Here is a 24,029-nt window from a genome sequence, read left to right on the forward strand (position 1 = left end):
AAAATGGGCCACCGCGTCAGCTAGGTGGGCTTTTAGTAGAGAGGCTCCCTCATCATCCCTTCATCACGCACTGATGTGCCAAAAGTTGTTAGGGTTTGAAGGTTTGTGAAGCGTGGGTGTGCGACGGAGCATGTGGAGCATACTAATGAAGCAATAAAAGTCACGGCGGGAGGGGTGAGGGCGGGGGGTGAAGGCATGTTAGAGGGGAAGTTAGCGGCGAGCAGAGCATTGGGAGCCGCTGACAGGAGGTGAGATAATTGAGATGTTGCGACCCCACATATTACCTGCAATATTGGCCAAATTAGGAAGCAGAGAGTTTAAGGCCAGGACGAACAATGGAGGCACCCTGCCATGATGTGTGTGTGAGTGTGTGTGTGTATTAGAGAGAGAGAGAGAAAGAGAGAGAAACAAAACTAGGACAGAGAGGGATTTTTTTTCAGCAACTGCTCAGTTGAAAAAGTATGTGAATTAGAACATGAAGCAGTTTTACTGTTGCAAATAAATCCCAGTATTGCAATTTAAGCAAATATGTGATGACCACAGATGTTTATTGCACTGTGCAATACAGTGTTGCATCACATGTAATTAAAACTCTCTCCACATGTGAAAGACTTTTTTTCCTACAATTGTTCATTTGGACAAGTGAATTTTGCAAAGCTTCATCACATATGTCTCATTAGAAAACCTCTGCATTCATGCAAATATTGACCCAATCTACAAAAAGACCTCAATTAGAACTAAAACTATTTGCTGGCGACTACTTTGATAACTGACTGTGTATAATATAATATAATATAATATAATATAATATAATATAATATAATATAATATAATATAATATAATATAATATAATATAATATAATATAATATAATATTTTTTTTAACACGTCATTTGTGATTCTGGGAAGTGGAAAAGATTTTAAGCAGACTAATAACAATAATTCGTCCCCTTTGAGAAGGGCGCGATTACATCTTCTGCTACATCTGGATTAATTCATCTTACACATCATGCTTATGTGTGGACACGTGTGTGTCAGTCAGGACACACACAGTTACACTCGTTTATGTGAGTCATAGACGTTAAATCACACTCTTCTTTGCCTCCACCTCCCCACGTGGAGAGAAAAGGCATTGGCCCAGCCTACCTCTGCCTCCCCTGGCAGGGCTAGGGGGCATACCTGGACCCCCACCCCCCCTATTCACCCTAGAGGTACAGGAACTAGAGGGGGTAAGTCTCCACACTGTCCACCAGCTTGTGTGTGTCTCCCCGTGGCAGCTGCAGAGGACCCCCTACCCAATATGAGTCCACAAATACACCATCATTCAGGGGGGGAGTCTACATGACAGGTTAACATTGAACTATGACACGTTGCAGGTGAAACAACTTATCCAGCACTTCTACAGCTGCTGAAATGAACCGTAAATGTTGAACAAGGATCCATCTCACCTCGGAGACAGTTCACAGGGTAACTAGAGCTACAACAGTGTGTTGATTCACTCGTTTATAGTAGTTAAAGTCAGTATTTATAAGCATCAGTATTTATATTCAAATATTCAAATAAAGAATATAAATACTGATGCTATTTCATCAGACAGATATGAGGTCATATAGACCTTTGACCACCAAACTCTAATCAGTTCATCCATGAGTCCACGTGGAAGTTTGTGCCAATTTTAAAGCAATGTCCTCACGGTGCTCCTGAGATATCACATTCACTAGAACTGGATGGACCGACGACTCAAACACACTGTGTGATGCTTCTGCACAGAGGCAGAGAAATGGGAACATTTAAGAAGTTTGGTTTTTGTAGAAAATGTGTTGATTTGCTCAAAATGTGCGTATTACTCAAAACAATGAAACATAACAGTCGAATTTTTAGAATGTGTTGTTCTAAAATCCTTACAAACACCAAATGAGCAAATCAAAAGCACTTGAATCTAAATCTCCTCCATCTCACTTTGATGGCTCCAATGGACTTCTTGGTTTAGGCCCAAAGGGTCAAAGGTCAGGGAAAATAGGGCTGACCTTAGTTTGGAGGAGCTGGCATTCCTCATGAGAGACGTTTGTGATGGATGGTTGCAGGTCCTCGTCCTCCGCCTCCCCACACCGCTCTCCACTGGCTCCTCGCTCACCTCTCCGCCTCTTGGCACCGTTCCCCCATCCCCTCTTATCCTCTGACCAGATGTGTTCATTGAACTCTGTCAAGCATAATAAAACACTGGCTGTAAGCGACATGCACGGCGGGCCGACAGCGCAGGACAGGTGGGGCGGGGGTGTGCGTTCACATACGCGTGTGGACCTGCAATTACGAAAAACAACACACATTAGTCAGTGGAGTTTATTCAGACATGCTAATCGTTATAACTGCTAATTAGTGGCCAGCGAGGCTTAAAGAGAAGGTGAATTATAATAACCTACACCATGAGGCCCAAAATAGGACCATACTAGGATAATAATGACACCATCAAATCACATTTTCAGTTGATGCTCAAGTCCAAATATAACAAATTTACTAGTGGGTATAAATAATAATAAATGCTTCTGGTCTTATTTTGTCTCTTTTTATTGGCATAATCCAAACATCAAAGTCATCATTTAGCTGATTAGCCACCCGAAGCCAGGCTCCAATGTTGCATTTTGAGATTTTTGACATGATTTTAGAACACGGCTGCAGACATTTGCACCCATTAGAGTATTCCTGAGGTCCACTCTGACGTTGGGCGGTAAGACATGGCTCACAGTTGCAGTCACATGTGATCTCGGAGGTGTGCAGACCACACATCTTCTTCCACACCATCCTGGGAAAAGTGGCATCAAAAGATTGTCTTTCACTGGAACTAAGGTGCTTGGATCGAATCAGTCCTAGATAACAACGTATGGCCATACTGCGCAGTGAGAGTGGAAGCGTGGTCTTGTATCACGATCACTCTTCAATTTTAAAAATAGGATCACCTGTGTACACACTAAAACTCTCACATGAACACAAAGTGAGAGGGCACACGTTTGATAAAGAGAGTCAGAAGCTGAATCGAGGCTTAATAACCTGCTCTCAAACCCAAACCCACCTTTTTGTCTTCGTTTTTTGCTCTCCAGTGCCTTTGCACCTTGGCACCAATCATTTTCTCCAACACTATGCAGCCACATCTTTAACAAGCACGACTGCCTCGACACAAACTACACACAAAGTCACCTCGCTGTGACATTTGCTCCCATGAGGAGAAAAGTTTATGATTCCCTGTTTCCTCTGGTCATCTGAATCTCAGTCAACACAGAAGCACAAGAAATGTCAAACATTTCTCATCCTGTTTTGGAAGGCTGGCATCTGTGGCAAGAGGATGGAGAAGAAGGGGGTGGGGGGGGGGGGGGTGGGGGATGAAGAAGAGAGAGAGACTGCTTTTCGCTCTGATGTTGCTGCTCAGGAATGCCTCCTGGGACGGAATCAAAACCTGCCTCTCCTGAATCCCTCTCACCGCGGGCAGCCGGTGACCGCTTGCCCCCCAAGAGCAGCCGGATGAGAGCGAGGACGAGAAGTGACGGCAGAGATGGAGACAGGGCGAGCACATTGATGGCAAGAGTGATGATTTCCTTTATACACACAGACACAAATGCCCCCACTCATCCTCACACCTCCTCCCCATCTCCCCGTGGCTCTGGCCCTGCAGGCAACACACACACACACACACACATTCTACCTCACACACACACACACACACACACACACATCATGGTTAGGCCTCCAATTAAATCAAAAGTGGTTTGTTTTTATTGGTCTTTTGCGCTGACAAGTGGGCTATCATTCTGACGGCTCTACCTGTCAGTGAGCAGCTGAAAATCCTCAGTTGACAATGCCCAATGCTTCCAATTAGGGGAGAATCAGACTCCTGGTGCGCTAGCCATCTTTCCACCCTCCCCCCCAGGCCCACCTTCCCTCCCTCTTTTCTTCTGCACTCGCTTCACGATCCTCCATTCCCCTCTTTCCCTCTCACTCTTGCTCTCCTCTGTAATATCTCCCTCCTCCTCCTCCTTCTCCTCCTTTCCTCTTTCTCTCCAGGAGAAGGGGGTCTGTCTCCGCTGCAAATTACCGACACAAAACGAAGGTGGTGGCGGCGCTGGCGCTGGGAGCTGCTGGTCCAGGGCCCTGTCAGCATTAATGAGCCGATGAAGGTTTATTTCGCCCGCATGCATGTGCTAAATTCTTTCTTGTGTGACAGCTGACTGGGAAATGTGAGTGTTAACCTTATAAAAGATTCAGCGGGTTCTCATTATTTTCTGTCAACTCCAGTACCTGATGGCGTTAAGGTGCATCATTTGCATCCCTGACTGGTCCAGGGAGCAGCACCAGCTCCAGAGCAAGCGTCTTTTTCTTTTCTTTTTCCATGCCTCTTCTTTTTTTTTTTTAATGCTGTTTGTTTGTTGAGAGGAGTCATCTTTTTACATAGATCCCCCTCGAAAGACACACTTTATTCAATGTTCCGAAACGACAGAGATGCCAAAGTTTATTCAAAGGCGACACACATTTTTACAAATCGCACCTAGATATATGTTTAACACGCCTGCTCAATTGAGCAAATAAATAAAATGTAGCACAATGTGTTCTGTCTTTTTTTTTCTCCACCACCACCCCCCTACCCTCCCCAAAAGCCCTGGAAGCTGAGGAGGCCCAGCAGGCATTATTAGTAGAGAAGCCTATGGACAGAATTCCAATAATACACAGAGAAAAAGCCATAACAAAATAAAGCACATGTCCACAGATAGATTATTACCACTGACAGGTCAGTATGGAACATTATGATGAAACTGCACCTGGTGCCAGCGTATTTTGTTTTAAGTTTACACTGTATTAGTGAGACTATTTAAAAAAATCCAAATCTACTGATCAGAATAAGATATTAAGGATTAAATGTAACTGTACAGCTGTCAGTCAAACAGTCAAAGGTTTCATAATAAAGCGTATTTAACCGTCTGATAAAAACAGATGGAGAGAGAGAGGCGAAGAGCCACATCGACTCACCAAGCCCTGACCATTTCCTGAAAACATTCCAGTTTCCTCTCTTTAACTTGGATCAATAACATCCTCCCACAACGTCAGTGTGTGTGTGGGAGAGAAGGGAAGGCGAGAGTGTGTGTATTGTGTGTTTCGTCAGCGGGGTAACAGTTGCACCTCAAATTCTGACCACTTTCTGGTGGAGGAGGAGGAGGAGGAGGAGAAGAAGGAGGAGGAGGAGGAAAAAAATTGCTTGACCAGAGGGACATTTGTCCAAAATCAGCAGCAGCATGAGCCAGATCATTACACTACACTACACACACAGCTACAGTCTGGCTGCCTCGCTGCACTGTCTCCTGCCAAAAGAAGACACTTCTCAGCCTTGAAAGAATTTAGAAAGTAACCAAAAGCCTATTTTATTGACTTCAAAACACCTGCTCACTCAGTCTGTGTCAGCACCAACACAATTATAGCTTTTCAATCAAAGTTTTCACAAACGTTTAAGTCTTTTAACAAGCACGAAGTCTCAGTTTTGCAGCTTTTCTCTGTTTTATATCATCAGAATTTATATATTTTGAAATACTTAATTTTTTTTCTGGACAAAACAAGCAGTGTGAAGATGTAACCTTTGGTTCTGAAAACTGCTGCTTGTTTCACTTTTTTTAGTGACTTTGATGTTTAAAAGAATAAGGAAAAATAACAAATTAACAAATTAAAATAGAATAATATGGATTAATATGAGCATCCATAGTCTGTATTACATAAAATAATCTCCTGGAGTTGGTAAGTCGGATTGGATGGCATGGTTAATTATTTTATGTCAAAATAAAGAAATGATTCTATATTGTTTCTTCACATTTGTCTCTTGGAGCAAACACAAAAATGTAGGCCCACTCAGAATTACCTAATTACCTACATTTAAAATAATAAATAAACTAATAAAAATGTATAAATAAATAAATATGAATAATAAATTAAAGACAAGCTCATGGCAGTTTGGGTTACATTAAAATCCAATAAATGAGGACTGTGGGGTGCTATAATAAATAGATCGGGCTAATGAAAGGATCTCAAAGTTTTACAGGCCATGTGCTGACCACAAAGAGGAACAAGTCAGTTTAATCACCTTAGGATTTGTTTACTACAACCTTAAAGGAGCCTGTGGACGCGCAGCAGAGTGGAGATAAAGAAGAAGAAGACAAAAAAAAACTGAGAGAAAGCATCAAACCACTTCTCCTTTTCATGCACCAGCAGAGGAGAAAGAAACAGCTAAGTCAGTGTGGGTGTGTTGCCTTATATCTGTGTTGTCCCCGCCTCATATGTGACAGCTTGCAGCCGTGATGGGACCCCATGGGAGCGGGGAGCGGATTCACTAACCTGCCGGTGTCTGAGACCGACGCGCGCCTCCAATCTGGTGGTCACATGGGGTGGAGGAGGAGGAGGGGGGAAGCGGGGTGGGGTGGGGGGTCGAAGGGGGGGGGGGGGTGTTGTAGATGATGATGGGAGGGGGGTTAGTTAGATTATTAGGGGCTGTCGAGGCCGTCGCGCGGGGCAAACTGTTGTGCAGCAGGATGGAGCTGGAGGTGCACACAATGGTATTTCACGCATGTTAAGGGGAAAAGTGCGCACAATGACGCGTCATGCGCCTTAAGTTTTAGCGTCATGCTGCTCCGACTATTGTATCCAACTACCAGGGACTATTAGATAGTTAACGTGCTCTAAATGAGAGAGGTCCAGCGGGGAGGCATTGTTGGAGCTGAAAAACAGCAACGTTTGATCAGATTCATCCTCGATTTTTAAATTTGAAAAGCAGCTGTAAAATATACTATAGACTCATGATGCATCTGTTTGGGATTTTCTACATTGGAAGTTTTTAAGTTGAACGAACAGAAATTAAAAACTTACTTACAAAAAAATATAGATATATATTTCAGTCAAAGTGATAATAATGGTCAGCTACATTAGCAATAAAATAACAGGTCTGTAAATTTCAAATAAAATATTTGTAAAATTAAAATTATCTCCACCTGGGAAGATATAAATAAAATAAAAAAAAGAAAATACACCTTACATTTAATTTTTGAGCTTTTGAATTTGAATCTGATCAACACAAAACATATTCATGCAAACAAAGTTAAAACTTAAAGTAAAATTAGCTATGATGGCAAAAATAAAACCTAACAAATAAAAACAAAACAAAACAAAACAAAAAAAACTATCTAAAAATGTGAGAAAATGCGTGAGAAGCGGGGCTGTGTGTGCAGCAAACAGATCCAGTGAAAGAAAGGGAGTCGAGGAGAAAAACACCGAGCCGCTCCACATAATAACCCCATTATAAGCCTCATCAATGATGTAATGAAAGCAAACAGTGTGAAAATTGCCTGTAAACAGTTGGATCTGAGTCTCCTGATGAATTCAGTGTCTCTTTTATCAAAGTGAGGATGAGCCAGGGAGGAGAGCAGAGGATGGGAGAGGCACGGGAGGGAGGAAGGGAGGGTGGGAGACTGAGTGGGCGTGTAGGGAGGTCCACTTCCAGCTCCCCTCAGCCAATGAAGGCTTGTCACAGGGGACTCACGTGGACGAGGCGCTCTTAAAACCTAGCTCCTGACTTTTCCTCAAGTTCAATTTTTTGGGATTCCCTCCCACCCCCATCACATCTCCTTCTTTTATTTGCCAGTTGTGACTATTTAACCCAGTTTACCTCGGCTTTTTTTCGCTTCTGCGGCGCGCAACGCGTCCTCCCGTGTCTTCCGCTTCTTCCTCTTCAGTGGGTTTCTTTCCAGTGCGCTGCAGCCCTCGGACTCTCCTTGCTCTTCCTCTCTCTCTCCCTCTCTCTCTCTCTCTCTCTCTCTCTCTCTCCGCTTCGTGTTTTTAAGGTTTTGTTGTTCTACTTAAAAGAATGCGAACACTTTTCCTCTGTCGCCCGTGTGGCCGCACGACGAGCTGACGCCTGTACCTGTCCATGGTGCTGAAACGCAATTTAGCCGAAGACACCGGCGAGCTGCTGCTGCTGCTGCTGCTGCTGCTGCTGCTGCTCCAACATTTCTAGAAATAGTCGCAATCTGTGTGTTCAGGAGGTGAAACCATCTGAGCAGTAACTCTTTCATCCTCCCGGCGAGATTTCTTAACTGAAAACTGGAGTCGAGCCTTCAGGAATCAAGAAGAATCGATTGTGACTCCAGTGGCTGCATCGATTTCCGGAGGACTCATCTTTTTTAGACTTGACAAAAACAAGACACCGGATGCCTGGACGATTGTTGTAGCGCAGCCAAGCCTGGAGATATCTTCACCATAAACAGCCTTTTGGGGGGAAAAGGAACTAGCGGATGAATTCTTTTTATTTGTAGCGCATCTAAAACATTTCTGTTGGTACGGGGAGGGGGGTTCTTTCTCCTCTTCTGGATCAACTGAGACCTGAACACCCCCCTCCCTCTCTAAAGTAAAACTTGTCCTGAATACCAAATGGTAGTTTGAGGAGGCCTCGATCAAGACAATGGAGGCGTCTGCCAACGGGTCCAGTTTTGGCATCGACTCGCTGCTGTCCCACAGGCCTGGAAGTCCGGTGTCCAAAGGGGACAGCCTGGTGGGGGAGTGCCGCTCGCCTCTAGAGTTCAGCCCGAGATCAGACGTGGAGAGCGGCTGCTCGTCGCCTCCGTCGCCGAGGAGGGAATGCGTGGAGGAGATGGCCCAGAGGCAGGGTCATGCCGTCGGCCTGCCGCCGCACCTCCAGCACGGGCAGATATCGGCGGGGTCGCAGCAGAGGACCGTGACCTCGTCGTTCCTCATCAGAGACATTCTCGCGGACTGTAAGCCTCTGGCCGCCTGCGCGCCCTACTCCAGCAACGGACAGCCGACTCAGGAGGCGGGGAGGCTGGCCTCGAAGATAGCGGATGACTTTATGGAGAAAATCCACAGCAACTCGTCGTCAGACAGTGAATATAAAGGTAAGGACAGAGACAGGAGCTGCTTTAATGTGGTACGCAGACTGGAGGGGGAACTGATCCTGGGTTCATTCAGGACTTTTAGCTCAAAGATCTAAATCATTTAGAAATATAATCTACATTAATCTGGAGCTGGTTCTTCTTTGAGGAGACTTTTATTTTGTTTTTTAACAGTATGAATTTGACCTTTTTTAGGCCTGAGCTACATTTCTGTTTGCTGCTCTACTGCACTTTAATACTGGTCGTGTTTTATTTATGTTTAATTTGGACAATGTTAATTAAATAATAATCCAATAATGAAATTATTAAAATTAATATAATAATAATAATAATAATAATATTAGAAATGACCAGAGAGAGGTCTGGAACAATAGTGACAAAATTAGGGTGAGGCGTGGAGTTGGAACAGCAACAAATTACATTTCATAAAACAAACAAACAAACAAACAAACAGCTAGTAAAAATAAAAATTTGTATTTTGTATTTAAAAAAAAATAAAATTAAATAAAAAATAAATAAAAATCACAAAAAGATGAACGGAATTTAAACGGATTATTTTTGAAATTGTCTGACGTCTTTTCACGTGAGTTTCTAATAATCAAATGTGTCTTTAGAGCTTTTATTTTATTAGGCTCCATGGCTAAAAATACCCCAACACCTTGTGGTCAATAAACTATAAATACATTTCATTAGTGTCAGGCCACCGGAAGCATTAATTATGAACCACGGATCCTGTGTCAGGCTGATGGAAACAAGCGGTTTGTCCGTGCGCTGGGACACGATTCAGAAGTTCATATTCCCCTGATTATTCATAAAAAAAATACAAAATAAAAATAAAAAAAGAAACGCGTGCGCGGCGCGTTGACGGGATTTTTTATTAGCAGAAGATTGAGAAAGCATGTGTTGGTGCCAGAGAGGCAGGAGAAGCAGAGATGACAGGGTCGCCTCCAGATAAACGCCATCAAGGGCCTCTCTGTTTCCAATCATGTCAGCCGTAACAGACATGTCACCTCCAGTGACAGTTTAATGAAGCAGCGCCGGGAAAGAAGCAGACAGCGGCAAATAAAACCACGCTGAACGACGACGATTGGTATTATTATTATTATTATTATTATTATTATTATTAATAATATTATTATTAATAATAATATTGTTATTGATCAGTTTCGTTTGAACTGTCCTCGGCCTGATTCACTTTTCACCTCATCTACTGATGAGGCGTCAACTCATCGATTTGCGCGACAAATTCCGCGTGCGTGCGTACCCGCGCGTCCACGCGTGTCACGGTGTGGATGGAGACGCTCACGGACGCGCCGGCTGAGGGCAGGAGCCGCGGGGCCCGCACGGTGGCTTTGATTTGCCCCGAATCCACGTCCTGTAACATCGGAGGGATTTGACGCAATTTGTCCGCGGCGCTAATCAGATTTGTAGCCGCGCGGCTCCTGATTTCCACTCATTTCCACGCTCCTGTGAAGTTTCTCCGGTCGCGGTTGAAAGCCTCGTCCTTCCCTTGTGGCTCAATTAGGCGGATTATTGTGCTTCTTGAGACGACTCAACTATTCAACGACCAAGATCTCTCGCCTCGCTCGTTCCTCTCCCCCCCCCTCCTTTTTTTTTTTTTGTCTTTCTTTCTTGTTTTCAGAGACTTTTCCAAGAAAGAGCAGACTCGCCCTGACACGACACGACGCACGGAAAGAACAAAGAGTGCGGCTCTACTGACGGGAAAATATCAGACTGGAAAAAGCTTTTCAGAACAATTTAAGACCTCATCAAATGGCTGAAGGATAGTGAGGAGAAAGTTAGGAAATCCAAACTGTGCACATTAGATGGCTGGAAGGTCACTTCCTTCTAAAAAGACAGTTTGATAGTTGGCATAAAAATAATAATAATTCAAAATGATCCAGGTGTATTTCCTGTGGTTTCCCTCTGAGTTCCTCACTCTTCATTACATTTAAAAGCAAATGAAGCCTAATTTAAAAATGGACACTTAGTTGGATTGGTATTATTTGAACTCTAACTGCAGCTCAGTCTTTAAAAAAGACTAAATGCACCTTTACTTTAATCCAAACACAGCTCGGAGCTCGTAGTTTCCTTCTAATCAGAAAACGACAGGATTAGAAAATGTAACATGTCCATGTACAGTTGTCCTGCAGGCTGTGATGCTGCTGCACAGATTGATGCTCGCGTCTCTAGATGGAGGCTGCGCGTCCACACACACACACACACACACACACACACACACACACACACACACACACACACACACACACACACACACACACACACACACACACACACACACACACACGGATGGCAGCCTTACATCATATGACAGGCTCCGGCTTTGTTGTCAACCTTCTTCTCTTCTCTCCAGTGAAAGAGGAGGGGGACAGAGAGATCTCCAGCAGCAGAGACAGCCCTCAAGTCCGGATGAAGAAGCCCAGGAAGGCCCGGACGGCCTTCACAGACCACCAGCTGGCCCAGCTGGAGCGCAGCTTCGAGCGGCAGAAGTACCTGAGCGTCCAGGACCGCATGGAGCTGGCGGCCTCCCTCAACCTGACCGACACGCAGGTCAAGACCTGGTACCAGAACCGGAGGTAAAGACACTGCTGCTGCTTCTTCAACAGGGAGGAGGGGTGATTCAGTTTCTCATGGCTGGTTCATGGACCCTGAATGGACCTAGAGACGCCATGTTGATGTTGATTTGGCTGCTAAATGCTGCGCAGTGAGTTGGAGAACTGCAAAACAATTTAATCAAATAGATTTTATCTTAATAAGTCAACAAAACACTTCACAGATTATTAACAAACTTTGGGACTCACCACTGTCTTTACTTCTACTAACAGTTATTGATCGACAGCACTAACTAACTAACTGACGCCTCCACTATGTCACTGTCAACCTGCTCATGGTGTCACAGTTAGTGATTAATTTAGGCCTTGATTGGATTTTATTATGATGCTTTCTACTTTAAAAAAAGGAAAGAAAAACAATGTCAAGGTCAAATCACAGAGACACATTAATCTTAGCATCCTCCATGCAACAGGGTGACTTCTTTTTCTTATAAATTAAAGTCACATCCCGAAAAATCCAGTTGGAAAACAGAGGTGTCACCTTTTTCTTTCTTTTTTGTTGTTGTTGTTAAATAAGACAAACAACGTGTTTCCTACAGGTTTCGGTTGAATTACCTTCAGCGTTTATTTGTCTGCAGCTCTGACTCTCAGGCAGCTAAATGACATAAATAAATATAAAAACAACACTTTGGAGAATGAATAATGCATCGTTGCATGTGTGCATATCAATAATTCAAACAAACCACTATATCTGCTCAATTATCTTTATTATGAATTATTCACCTGCGTGGAGTGCATGCTGGCAATCTAAGAGACGCGGCTGGGTGTGAATACAAGTGGCAGGTTGGAGGTTTGGGTGATTTCACTGAAAAACAAAACAAACAGATGTGTTTCTGACCTTTAATTGGACTCCAGGTAAACAGATGGGAGTTATTTAGTTGTGTCAGATTCAAACCCACTCGTTGCTGTTACATGTTTTTATTGATAGGGGCTCAGTTTGCTAAAGGCTAACACTGATTCTTTTCATCTCCTGCAGGACAAAGTGGAAGAGGCAGACCGCGGTGGGTCTGGAGCTGCTGGCGGAGGCTGGGAACTACTCCGCCCTGCAGAGGATGTTCCCGTCCCCGTACTTCTACCCGCAGAGCCTGGTGTCCAACCTGGACCCCGGAGCGGCCCTCTACCTGTACAGAGGCCCCTCGGCGCCGCCGCCGGCCCTACAGAGACCCCTGGTCCCACGCATCCTGCTGCACGGCCTGCAGGGAGGCAGCGAGCCGCCGCCTCCGCCGCCTCCTCTGCCCCCCATGTCCGGCGTCCTTCCCCGGCCAGCTCAGCAGCGGTGAGCTGGAGTCTGCAGATATTGTTTCCCCCTTCTTCTTCTTTTTTTTTTTTTTTTTTTTTTTTTTGGCAGCTTGGAACTCGTTAGAAGAAAAAACACAAAGACAGAAAAAGATCAAAACGTGACGAACAAACATAAAAGAAATAAAAAGACTGTTGTCAGCTTTTATATGGCGCTAAATGAGCGGCTTGGAGGATGGAGCTTTGGGACTGAAAACTCCACCCGTCTGGGTGGAAGGACTTCTTTTTTTTTGTGACATGAGCTTTATTTATAACTTATTTATTTTTCAATAAGAATTAAAGCACCTATGTTATGTATTTATTTGAGCCCAGTTTCAGTATTGTCAGTGTTTTTCCCAACAACAGACACAATTGTTGGTGGCACTTTGACCTCCAGTTCAAGGTCAATTAGACCTTTATTAATGTTATTATTATTATTATTATTATTATTATTATTATTATTATTATTATTATTATTATTATTATTCCTCCTATGTGGACGTTCGTGGGTAGTGACCAGCGTGGAAACGAACATCCGTCCATGTCATTTCAAAATAATGTAGTTAGATCCAAAGGAACAATTCGTTTTGTTTTTTCTTTGTAAAATTTCATTTTTCATTACAAGTGAAGAACCATGATCAGCTGTCATGAACCTGTATATAAGAATATTTTGCATTTTACTGGAAAGAGACTGATTTTAAAGATTTTTTTTTTTTTTTTTTTTTTTTTTTTTTTTTTTTTTGGTTCGTTTGTTTGTTTGATCTCTCAGTGTGTCTTCTTCAGACAACAGTGATCCAGTTTAACATAATGGGCTAGATTAGCCATCAGAAACTATACAGAAGCGCGAGTCAGAATAAAATAAAATAAAAAATAACGGAAAAAAACCATATTAGTGTGAGAAGTGATGGACTACCTGCCTGGGAAGAAGAGAGCTACGCAAGAAATAAATCTATACTATAAAGTCTTTTTTTTTCTTGTTCTTAGTTGAAGTTTTAGCGGAGAAATGTCGATTTATAAAAAAAAAAAAAAAAACAATTTTATCCCTGCTGATGGGGAATGGAGAATTGAGGAGACATCACCTCTGTGATTTCTTTTTTTTCTTTTTCAATACAGAACCCGAGTGGAGTCGGGTCCTGGTCCAGGTGAACCTGCCTGTTGATTTGCTATCCATGTATTTGAACAGACGTTGTGCATATGTTATTTTATATGAAGCCGTGATAACTCTTAATTGTTATACTCTCCTTTGGTGAAAATGTATATTGCAGATATCAAACTTGTGGAGTGGTTCTCGTATATTTCCTGGATCCATTTGACATTTCTTTATCCTCTTTTTATTTTTCTTTTTTGGTTCATTTAACTCTCTCCCCTTTTTAGTGATTTCTTTTTCTTTTTATTTATTTATTTATTTTTATTTTTATTTTTATTTTTTGTGAAATTCACAACAGAACTTGGACAGAAAAAAATAAGGGGGGGGGGGGGGGGATTTGATGTAAAGGAGAATTACTTTTATAAATGTGGAAATAAAAGTCTTTCATTTAAATCACGTGGCTACGTGAGTATGTGCGACACGGGTGGAAGCAACACGTGGATTTTTAAAGCGCGTTTCTCCACCTCACACCTACGAGAGCTGGACGAAATGGCAGCAGCAGCACCACGCAACGGTGTCTCTGCAAGAGTTCAACGAATCTGCTGCTGGAAACGTCTCGTCTGGTTGAGGTTGCACAAGTGCAACAGCTAAAACCACAGCTCGGCTTCGTTTTTACATTATTTCTCCATGCGCCGTGTGCGCAAAGCATCGAATCCGACTAGACCACTTGGGCGTAAAATGTCCAAATTGAACATGTTGACACAGTAGTTTGGTAAAATATCGAAGTTTCAATCTGAACCAATCAAGAGGGGGAAATATTTTGAAGTTGAAGTGACCCCAGCTGAGAGGTCACACTGCCCACAGCTCCAAACTCCAGGCGTTTTTATTTGAAAGTGGTGTGAACACATGTTGGTGTAAGACAGCAAAGACCGGGGAGATGGGTGGTGCAGCTTTAATTACACAACTCCGCTTTTCTGGAGCCTGCTCAAAAAATAAACACAATTTGCAGAGCTCACGTTTCTTTTTTTTTTATTTTATTAGAGGGAAACATGTTGGAATGAATCTGAACATGTCTGTCAAACGACTTTTCTCTCCTCTGTTTGGTTTAGTGTGGTTGACTTAATTTGTTTAATGTTGAGATGAGGGTGTCATAAAAAAAAAAAGAAAAGTGTCACCAGTGGAGCAAGTGCTTTAAAAATCCGCTTCCTTAACCTTTTTCAGGAGGAGGGAATGATTTCAACAACAAAATGGAATTTGGACAAGTGTTCATGTGTTTCCGGCGCTAATTAGAAAAGACTTGACCTTTGCTAATAGGCTGCTTGATCATTTCTATTTCGCAGGCTTAGTTTTAGTCTAGACATGCATGGAGTCAGTTTTTTTGATTGCAAGCTTTGATTGGACATTTGATAGTAAAGCGCGCGCACGTACACGCACAGCAAACCCCTCTCTCTCTCTCTCACACACACACACACACACACACACACACGTTCAAAAGTGCGATCAAGGATCAATTCCAGCTAATGTCTTTAGAGCAGGGCCAGCAAAGCAGAAGGGTGTTCTGTCTAAAATGCCCCCCCCCCCAGCCCACCTCTCTCCTTTATCATTCCCATTTTCCTAAATTAACAGCAGCAACTCCAACTCGTCTTCCATAAACAATGCAGGTGATGAAATATTAATGTTATGTGCGCAATTGTTTAAGTGCCCTAAATGATCCCATTTGGAAATTGATTGTTTCCATCCTTCTTTTCCTTGAGGGTGCTGGATGTGCGCTCCTCTGCCAAACGGCTCCAACAGCTGGTGACCGGGCTGGAGCTGACTGCAGACCGCGGATCAGCGCGGGGACAGCTGGTCAGCGGCTCCGCCGCCACCACCGCCCCCCTCCCTCCCTTCATACAAAGTTCACCCAGCCACCCAAGCACCAACCTCACTCTCCCACCCCCCTTTTTTCTCCAAGTCTGTGTGGACCCAAAGTTATCCGACCGTGGCGCGTTGGGGGTTAAAGGAGTTCAGGCTGACGGACAAGACTTGGCGTGTAGGATGTTAACGATTAGACAAAAGACTTTAATAGGTTTTAATTGAAAGTCGATAATGGGTTTGATAGCCAGCTCCCCCTGCTGTCACCCACGCATGGCACCTGTTATCTGGGGCCTCCACTTAGAGACTGACCATGCCGTGAAATGTCAGACTGACGGCCTGATAACTGCGTGTTTATGATGCGTAAAACTGCATTAAAAATACAGTGGACCGAGCTGCCGGGCTTTGACAACAGGGAAAGTGAAAAGGGGGGAAAAATCAAACACCTCCCAACATGACAAAAGACCATTATGGTCCCATCACGAGGATCCGTGACCGATTCAAATAACGACGACCGTTTTTATGAAAAAGGGGGTTATTCTTGCAAACTGCACGGCCGATTATATGAGGAAAAGCCCCCATGTGTCTTGTTGGATGACTCGGAGGTTTTTTCTCTCTCTCTCTTTTCTTTGCATGTGAAAGGCTGGTGGTAAATCCCCCGACTCTTACCGCGGATTGTCCCCGGCTCAGGGTTAATGAAGTGCGGATGGAGTCTAGTTGAGCTCCCGACAGACAAAAAAAAAAAAAAAAAAAAAAAAAAGGCTTAAACCCAGAGGATCAGTGGCTCTGCTTAATCCCATGGACTCCTAATAATAATAATAATTCAAAAGAAAAACTAAAAAAAAAAAGAAGAAAAAACGACCATTTGATGAAATTAAGAGTGAATCAAAGCGTCATTTGCATTGTGGGCAACTCCTGGTGTGAAAGCTTTTCACTTCCTCCCTTTCATTCTCTTCAGTCGACCAATGGGGCAGCTTGCAATCAGATTGTTTCAATATAGTGCCAGCGTTTTGGTTAAAAAAAAAAAAAAAATCCGCGGGGGGAGATGAAAAATTGATCAATTAAAATGTTGAAGAAACACATGGCCTATTTAGTTTCCCCAACAATAGCCACGAAAGGAAAGAACCTCATTTTACAGTTGCATGCGTAAAAGCAAAATGTGCCTTTATTATAAGCGGGCTATTATGAGCTGTTAGTGAGAGAAGAGATTACATGATTTTATTCCCACATGTCTACAGCCTCTATATCCTACATGCCACATGTATGTGAGGCATTTTGGAATAACCTTTAAAGCCACAGCAGCGCAGTTTCAAAACAGAGCAAAACCACTTTCTTACACACAGACCCTCCTGTGTAATCCTCCCAGCAAAGTGTTTGGCTTCGGTTCTCAAAAAGAAAAAAAAAAACAAAAACACACGGGCACAGCAAGGCCTGTTTTCTCTCTCTCTCTCTTAGAGGACAATAAAAGTTTAAAAATGAAGGGAAGAAATGAAAAACACCAAATACATATGTGTCTAAATACCAGAAGCATGACGCTTCAGTCCACATAATGTAAATATAAGTGAAAAGAAGGATCAATCTGGACCCAGATGAAGTCATTCCCCCAAATCTATTTTATTTCTTATTTTCTTTATATTAAAATATAAAATACATTTTAAAAAATGTCACTTAACTTTCTTCAACTCACTAAATTCCTGTGGTTCACTGGCTGAAAATAAGGCAGAGAGAACAGAGAGGGTAGTGTTATAATGAATCTAACTCAGCCATGAACAGAGACATTTAGGGAGATGAAGTACATGATGTATGGGTATCAGTGAGTGTAAAGTGGGAGAGTGTGAAGGAGTGAAGAGAGAGCAGCAGCCTCCCGGTTAGAGATCCGCTCCTTGCCTGGAGGTACAGGGGGCCGCAAGGAGGAATAAAAGCCTGGCGGTGTGGAGGGGAGATAACCCCACTAATCATTTCCCCAATATGACGGGGGAGAACTACAAACTTGGGTCAGGGGCGCTGGGATTGACATCCCAATCTCAGCAAATAATGAAAGCTTTCCTCTCGGATCAGAAGGAGGGTTAGGAAGGAAGACAGAAGAGGAGAGCGAGGACTGGGGATATAGAGGAGGGGAAGACAAGAGGTGGGGCTGCTCCTTCACCACCACCACCACACACAGCCTAACCTCGCTCATTCTTTTCTTCCTGCTGGACGGCGGCGGAGGAGGAATGAATGAATGAGTGGACTGACTGAGCATGTGAGCATGTGTCACCTTTAAGAGACAAACTCCAACACCTTTAAAACCACAACAACAAAGACGGTTGGACACGGTTCCCCAACTGTTAGACTTGTGGTGAAGTAATCGAAATCAAAGACGAAGTGAACACGACCAAAAGCATCATGGTACTTTTGTAGGTGTACATTTGGATGCTGTGGACACATTTCAGTCAGTTCAAAAAGTACTGTTCAATACCCTGCCTCAAAAAACAAGAACGCAGAGAAGCTGCTGTCAGCCTGTGTCTTTAGAAGACACATTTACTATAACAAATATTTTTACAATGTCAAAGGCTCAATATGATTTTAGACTGAGTGAACAGGTGATTCAAAAATATTTATATTAATATTTGAAAGAGGTGCATATAGAATCAAGAGGTTCCCACATGGTGAAGGGTATTAGGAGTGGTATATAGGTAAAAAAAAATCATTAATAAACATTTAATATAAAAAAAAATAGGTGTAAACCAAACTGGTTTTAAGAACATTAAAAGCACAATCTCTCATTCATTAACAGATTCTTGATTTTCTTTTTTAAATGTCCATTAAAAAATGTCCATTTTTCCCAGGCAGAGATGAGAGCCGTGTAGCTGGCGGCAGGGGGTCGGTGTAAGCCACACTGCTATCAGATGACACAGAGATTATTCAATCAATACCTTGTTGTGTTACGGCTTCGCCGCTCTCTCAGCAGCCACTCCAGCCACACGACATGGCAAAAAAAAAAAAAAAAAAAAGGAAAAAGAAAACACCCCGAGGCCCTGACCCCCACCTGCACACCAACCAGCCCTAGAAATGCCTCTGGGACTGAAGGACAACCTGAAGCAATGACTAAATCTCACACTGATCTGTCCATGACTTCCAGACAAAGACGTTTGAGGAAGTGGCAAAGCCGGCCGTGATATCCCAGCTCACTCCTTTCCAGGTTCATTCTGAATCAAATGCAAAGATATTCATCGGCGGTAGGTGATAAATTCAAAACAAGATCACTGCACAGACTGGAAAATAACTCTTCTGTGTGAAGACACATGACTGCACGTGTCTCAGGCAGGACTTGGTTTGCCTGCTACTTCGTGATTCAAAGTGATGATAAATGTATCTGACAGACAATGGGAGATATTGCTGCGTGGTATTTGTGTCATTTTCATATATCCATAACCTGGAAAATGACTTGGTCCTGGAGCAATGGAAAGAATTTAATCACACAAGATGCTGGATCAGTTAAACCTCCATTTTAATCCCATTATATATCCGAGGTCAAAACTCCAATCCCTGAAAAGCAGAGTTCTCAGAAACTATACAGTTTCCAAACCTGCATGAATTTACTATTTATAAGGAATACCTGCATACAGCGGGTATATACAACATACACACACACACATGCACACACACACACACACACACACACACACACACACACACACGTATATGCATACATATATACTGTATAATAATACATATATATATATATATATATATATATATATATATATATATATATATATATATATATATATATATATATATACACGAGAAATAGCGTCCATGACCTGGTCTCATTTGAAAGTGGGCTAAATTAGAGGGAACAGGCAGTTTCTTGGACACCCCAGCAGACCCTCGAGGTCACTGACCGGGGCCACAGGGGGGCCTCTCACCTCATAAACATAAAGGTAGCAGAGGCCATCAATAAATGATGAGGAGTGGTATACATGTATTTTTAACGGTGCTTCCGTGTGATGTCTGGCAGCTCTCTCATACTCGGTCTCCTGGTGGAGGGCAGAGAGCAGAGAACGACCATGCATTTTTGAATTAGGCCTTCCTCCCTCCCTCTCTGTGTGTTGGTCGAGGTGAGGAGGGGGAGGTGGCTGAGGTGGGGTGAGGTGGAGGGTGGCAGGTGGTATTTGTAAAGAGAGAAGGAGGGAAAAGAATAAGAAGAAGATGCAGATGCTTAATATGTTCTTATTATAGGCAATGAGGTAATTGTGGTTTTTCAAAAAGGAGAGATTTCATTTAATCAAAGGAAATATACCTATAAAAAGAAAAGAGGTTTATTTAACTAATAGTCCAAAATAATATACATTTTAAAGTGGAGAGCCTGAACGCGATGTGATCATATCATCTTGAGCAGTTCCATTAAAAGGCAGCAAACTATACATGGGTATTAAGTTCTGGCTGCTGCTTTCATCAGAGGAGAATAAAATCAGCAATACACCAAAGTCTTATTAGAGTACTCAACATGTTAACTAGTAGCTGCCAAAGTCATCCAAACACAATAGGAACTTTTGATTTTCATTTTACTAGTTGGTTACATTGTGCATTCAAGTCTCGGCACTGGATAAATTATGGGAAAGTTCCAGAAATGCCAAGGGAGCAACACTGTGGGTTCTGGCAGGAAGGAAATGATTGATGTTGCTTGTAGCCTACAGGGGAGCAAGCAAGCAGACGACAATCGATTCAATCAGAGGTGGCAGGCAGGAATAGCAACACAGCCTCGGTTTGATTTGCATGTACAAGATTTCACAGAATTATTGTCATTATCAAAGTAGAGGCAGGCGTTAGGCTGGTAATAGAGCTCTACGAACACATTTGTGTGCTCGCGCAAGGCTCTGCAGTATTGACAGAGCAAACTCATCAGTGTTAGTTTACCTGTGCCTGCTCCCAAATGAACAAAATGTCCCTGTTCCTTGTAAGATTCTCACTCAACATAACAGATTCATTTGAAAAATGTCCAGAAAAACATACAAAGTCCTCAAAGGATATTCTCAACTCATGTTTTATCAGACATACAACACGAATATATGATAAAAATGATATAGAAAAAAGACAAGTCAATAACAACAGAAGCTAAAATAAGTACATTTGGCATTTCTGATTGATAAATAACTTTAAAAAGTGACCACACACACGTCTAAACAATAAAGTGATACACACATATGTTTGTTGGTGTGTGTGTTTGAGCTTGTTTGCCCACACACAGTATTTATCTGTACCTTTGCTCTTACTGGGTGTCAGGTGTGTTTATCTTGGGGCCAAAACTGTTGGACAATCAGCCAAGCGTGGATGGGTTGTGGGGGGGGCAAAAATCCCCTAATTGGACAAGTGAGACTGGTCGTGGTAAAGCTGACTTCGGGGGGAGACAATCTACCTCAGTGACCACTCCTTGACATGCCATTTGCCTCTGAGGACCCCCAGGGCTGGCCGACCAGCTGCCCGACAGAGTCATAACTCCAGGCCAAGATGGGGACCTTGGGCTAACAAGCCAATAAAAAGAAAGACTGGTGACGTGTGAGAGATGCAAAGACAGCAGAGAGTGGTAAAGCAAAAGTAGGAATAGACCGAGAAGTCGAGAGGAGACACAGATGTGCTAAGACACTTCTCTGCTCGCAGAAACTTTATTCTTTAACACGCACAGCAGCCAGAGATCTCACACTGCTGAGAGGATGGCTTTAATCGCAAAAGAAGCGTGTGGTTTCCCTGCCTTGCTCGGGATCCTAATGCTCATTTCATCATCAGACAAACTGACACCGATATATTTACATGGAGCAGGAACGGCAGAGGAATTTGGAGGCATGTTGCCTGGGAGATCAGAGGCCTGGTTTATAGAATGGAGGCAGCACAAACAAACAGCAGCAAAGGCCCCTTGCTCTGCACACACACACACACACACACACACACACACACACCTAAACACAGACACCCACACCTATATACACCTGAGCAGAGGAAAACACACTCTCCCAGGTTTGAAGTTTGTGTGGAGTGGCAAGTCGAATAAAGAGTGTGAAGCGTGATGCCAGGTAGGAGAGAAAGCCAGCTTCAAACGGTTATCAATACAATTGGCTGTGCCAGGCGCAGCAGTTTAACCTCTTTAGCGCGCCGGGTGTCTGCTAACTGGATGTGACGCTTTCTCTGGAAGGCGCCTTCTGTGGTGTCGTCTTCACACAGACTCACAGGGGCCTGATGGGTACTGAGAGTCCCAGTTTAACTGTGCAGCGCCGCGTCCCTTTGACAGTCCCCAAACTCAACCATAATAACACCCCAAGAAAACACAACAAATTCTCCCACTTGCCAGAGAATAAGAAAAAAAAAACAAACAAACAAAAAAAAAAAAAAAAAAAAAAAGAAAACACAGGTTGTGATGTGCAGTGGAAATTTGCAAAACAGTAAATAGTGATTCAAGTGCTTCTCACAACAGATGTCTTAAGGTAGCCTGTTTATGGGAATCAACTTTTCCTGACTGCTCTCACAGCACTTTTTCCTAAGAATATCAACATCCTGTTACACGCGGTAAAGGACAAACAATATGAGCCATACAGAATAATTCTAACATATTTGTAAACATTGACACAAGTACAAAGACAAACAGGCTCCCTATAAAAATCCACCACATCAAACATTTTCCTACACGGCACTGCGGCATCATTTATAATCTGCAGCATATTGCTGTTATATATATATATATATATATATATGTTTACACATTTAGTTCCAGTGTAATTATCCATAAACATGCTTCTTTAGCACATTTAAAGGCTGAGAGGAAATCATGTTTAATCATGTGCCCACCGGCCAAACACCATCATCTAATGGCATGAATGTATGTCACATATCCTGAGGCGTGAGGAGGAGGAAGCGGGAAGAAAATATATTCATAAGAGGAAGCTGGGAGGAAAAGGGCAGGGGTGCAGCCTGCCAAGGATGCGGCGGAGGCATTAGGGATTGCAGCTGGCGCGCAGTGAGGCTGGCTGGGCACGGCAGCAGCTCCTGCACCCCTTGATCCCGCGCAGAGGCAGGTCTCTGCAGACCCACGGGTGCCAAGACACTGCTATCCAAACCTGGAACCGTCAACCTCCACATGGACACATAATAACAGAAAGAAAAAAAAAAAAAAGCACAGGGAGCTCATGCGTCTGCCGTATGTACTGTATATGCATGCAGGCACACAAACATGTCCTCCTTTCTTTGAGCACAGTCGCACAAACACACACACACACACACACACACACACACACCTCTGACAAGCCATACACAGATGTTCCAGTGACAATGTCAACACACAGTGCTGCCTAACTCACATCCTAAGTCATAATGAACTAGAGGCACCAAGCCTCCATTTCTTCAGCTGGGCTTCTCTCTGACAATTTGTAGACTGCTTCTGGCTCCAGGTTGCATTCTGACCCCCGGGAGGAGAAAGAGGAGAAGAGGGAGAAATGGATAAAAGGCTCAGGCAACAACAGCGGCTGAGTATATGTGTGGCTCGGTTGATCAGGAAGGAGAGACGTGTCACTCCATACCTGGGCTCTCTGTTTTACCGCCCCGCTGGCACATGACCCGGCTGTGCCGCTGTCCCCTTCAATTAGGCCTGGGAGAGGATTAGCAGCGAGGGGCAACAGGGGATGGGTAAAGGAGCGGGGAGATGGCTCAGAGACGTAGAGTAATTGGCGTGGAAAACGGAACATTAAAGAAAGGGGAGGTTGAGTCATCAGTGGAGGGAAAGGTGAGGAGACAGCGGGGGGTGGGCAAGATAGACCGGCTGATATGAGGACCCAGGCAGAGCTGGTACAGTGTGATGAGGAGGCAGACGCACACACACACACACATACACACACACACTACAGAGGAGGAACTAGAGCGCAGCTGAATCATGCACTGCTGAGGCTCCTATATAAAACTGATGCACATTCATCACTGTCCGACTGTCGGAGGACGGGCTGGATGTGCAGCGGAGGAGGGAGACGCTCTCTGTTTGATGCTTATCTTTCAAAATGACGTGTTTTAGAATGAAGGGACTTAAATAAAAACTATGTTAAAATAGAACAAGAAGTGAATTTAAACATGAAAACATCTAAAGGTGGTCTGTTAAAATGATCAAATGTGAGTTTTTGAACAAGAAATCACATTTTCACTTATACAACCTGTTATATTTTTATTATTTTCCTAAATACTGCTATTCATTATAGTTTACAAATTTCACCAAAACGTGCTACATCATCTGTT

At 43.3% G+C, this 24,029-nt stretch overlaps 1 protein-coding gene across 1 annotated transcript; it reads left to right on the forward strand.

The window, feature by feature from the left end:
- The first annotated feature begins 8,479 nt into the window (after nt 1–8,479).
- On the forward strand, nt 8,480–16,001 carry LOC113148440 (barH-like 1 homeobox protein). The gene is given in 6 exon segments (XM_026340151.1): nt 8,480–8,930; nt 11,302–11,524; nt 12,537–12,836; nt 15,677–15,810; nt 15,813–15,886; nt 15,888–16,001. Coding segments are annotated over 6 exon segments (1,296 nt in total).
- Nucleotides 16,002–24,029: the final 8,028 nt, after the last annotated feature.

Source organism: Anabas testudineus, chromosome 22 (genome assembly GCF_900324465.2).
Source record: "Anabas testudineus chromosome 22, fAnaTes1.2, whole genome shotgun sequence".
NCBI lineage: Eukaryota > Metazoa > Chordata > Actinopteri > Anabantiformes > Anabantidae > Anabas > Anabas testudineus.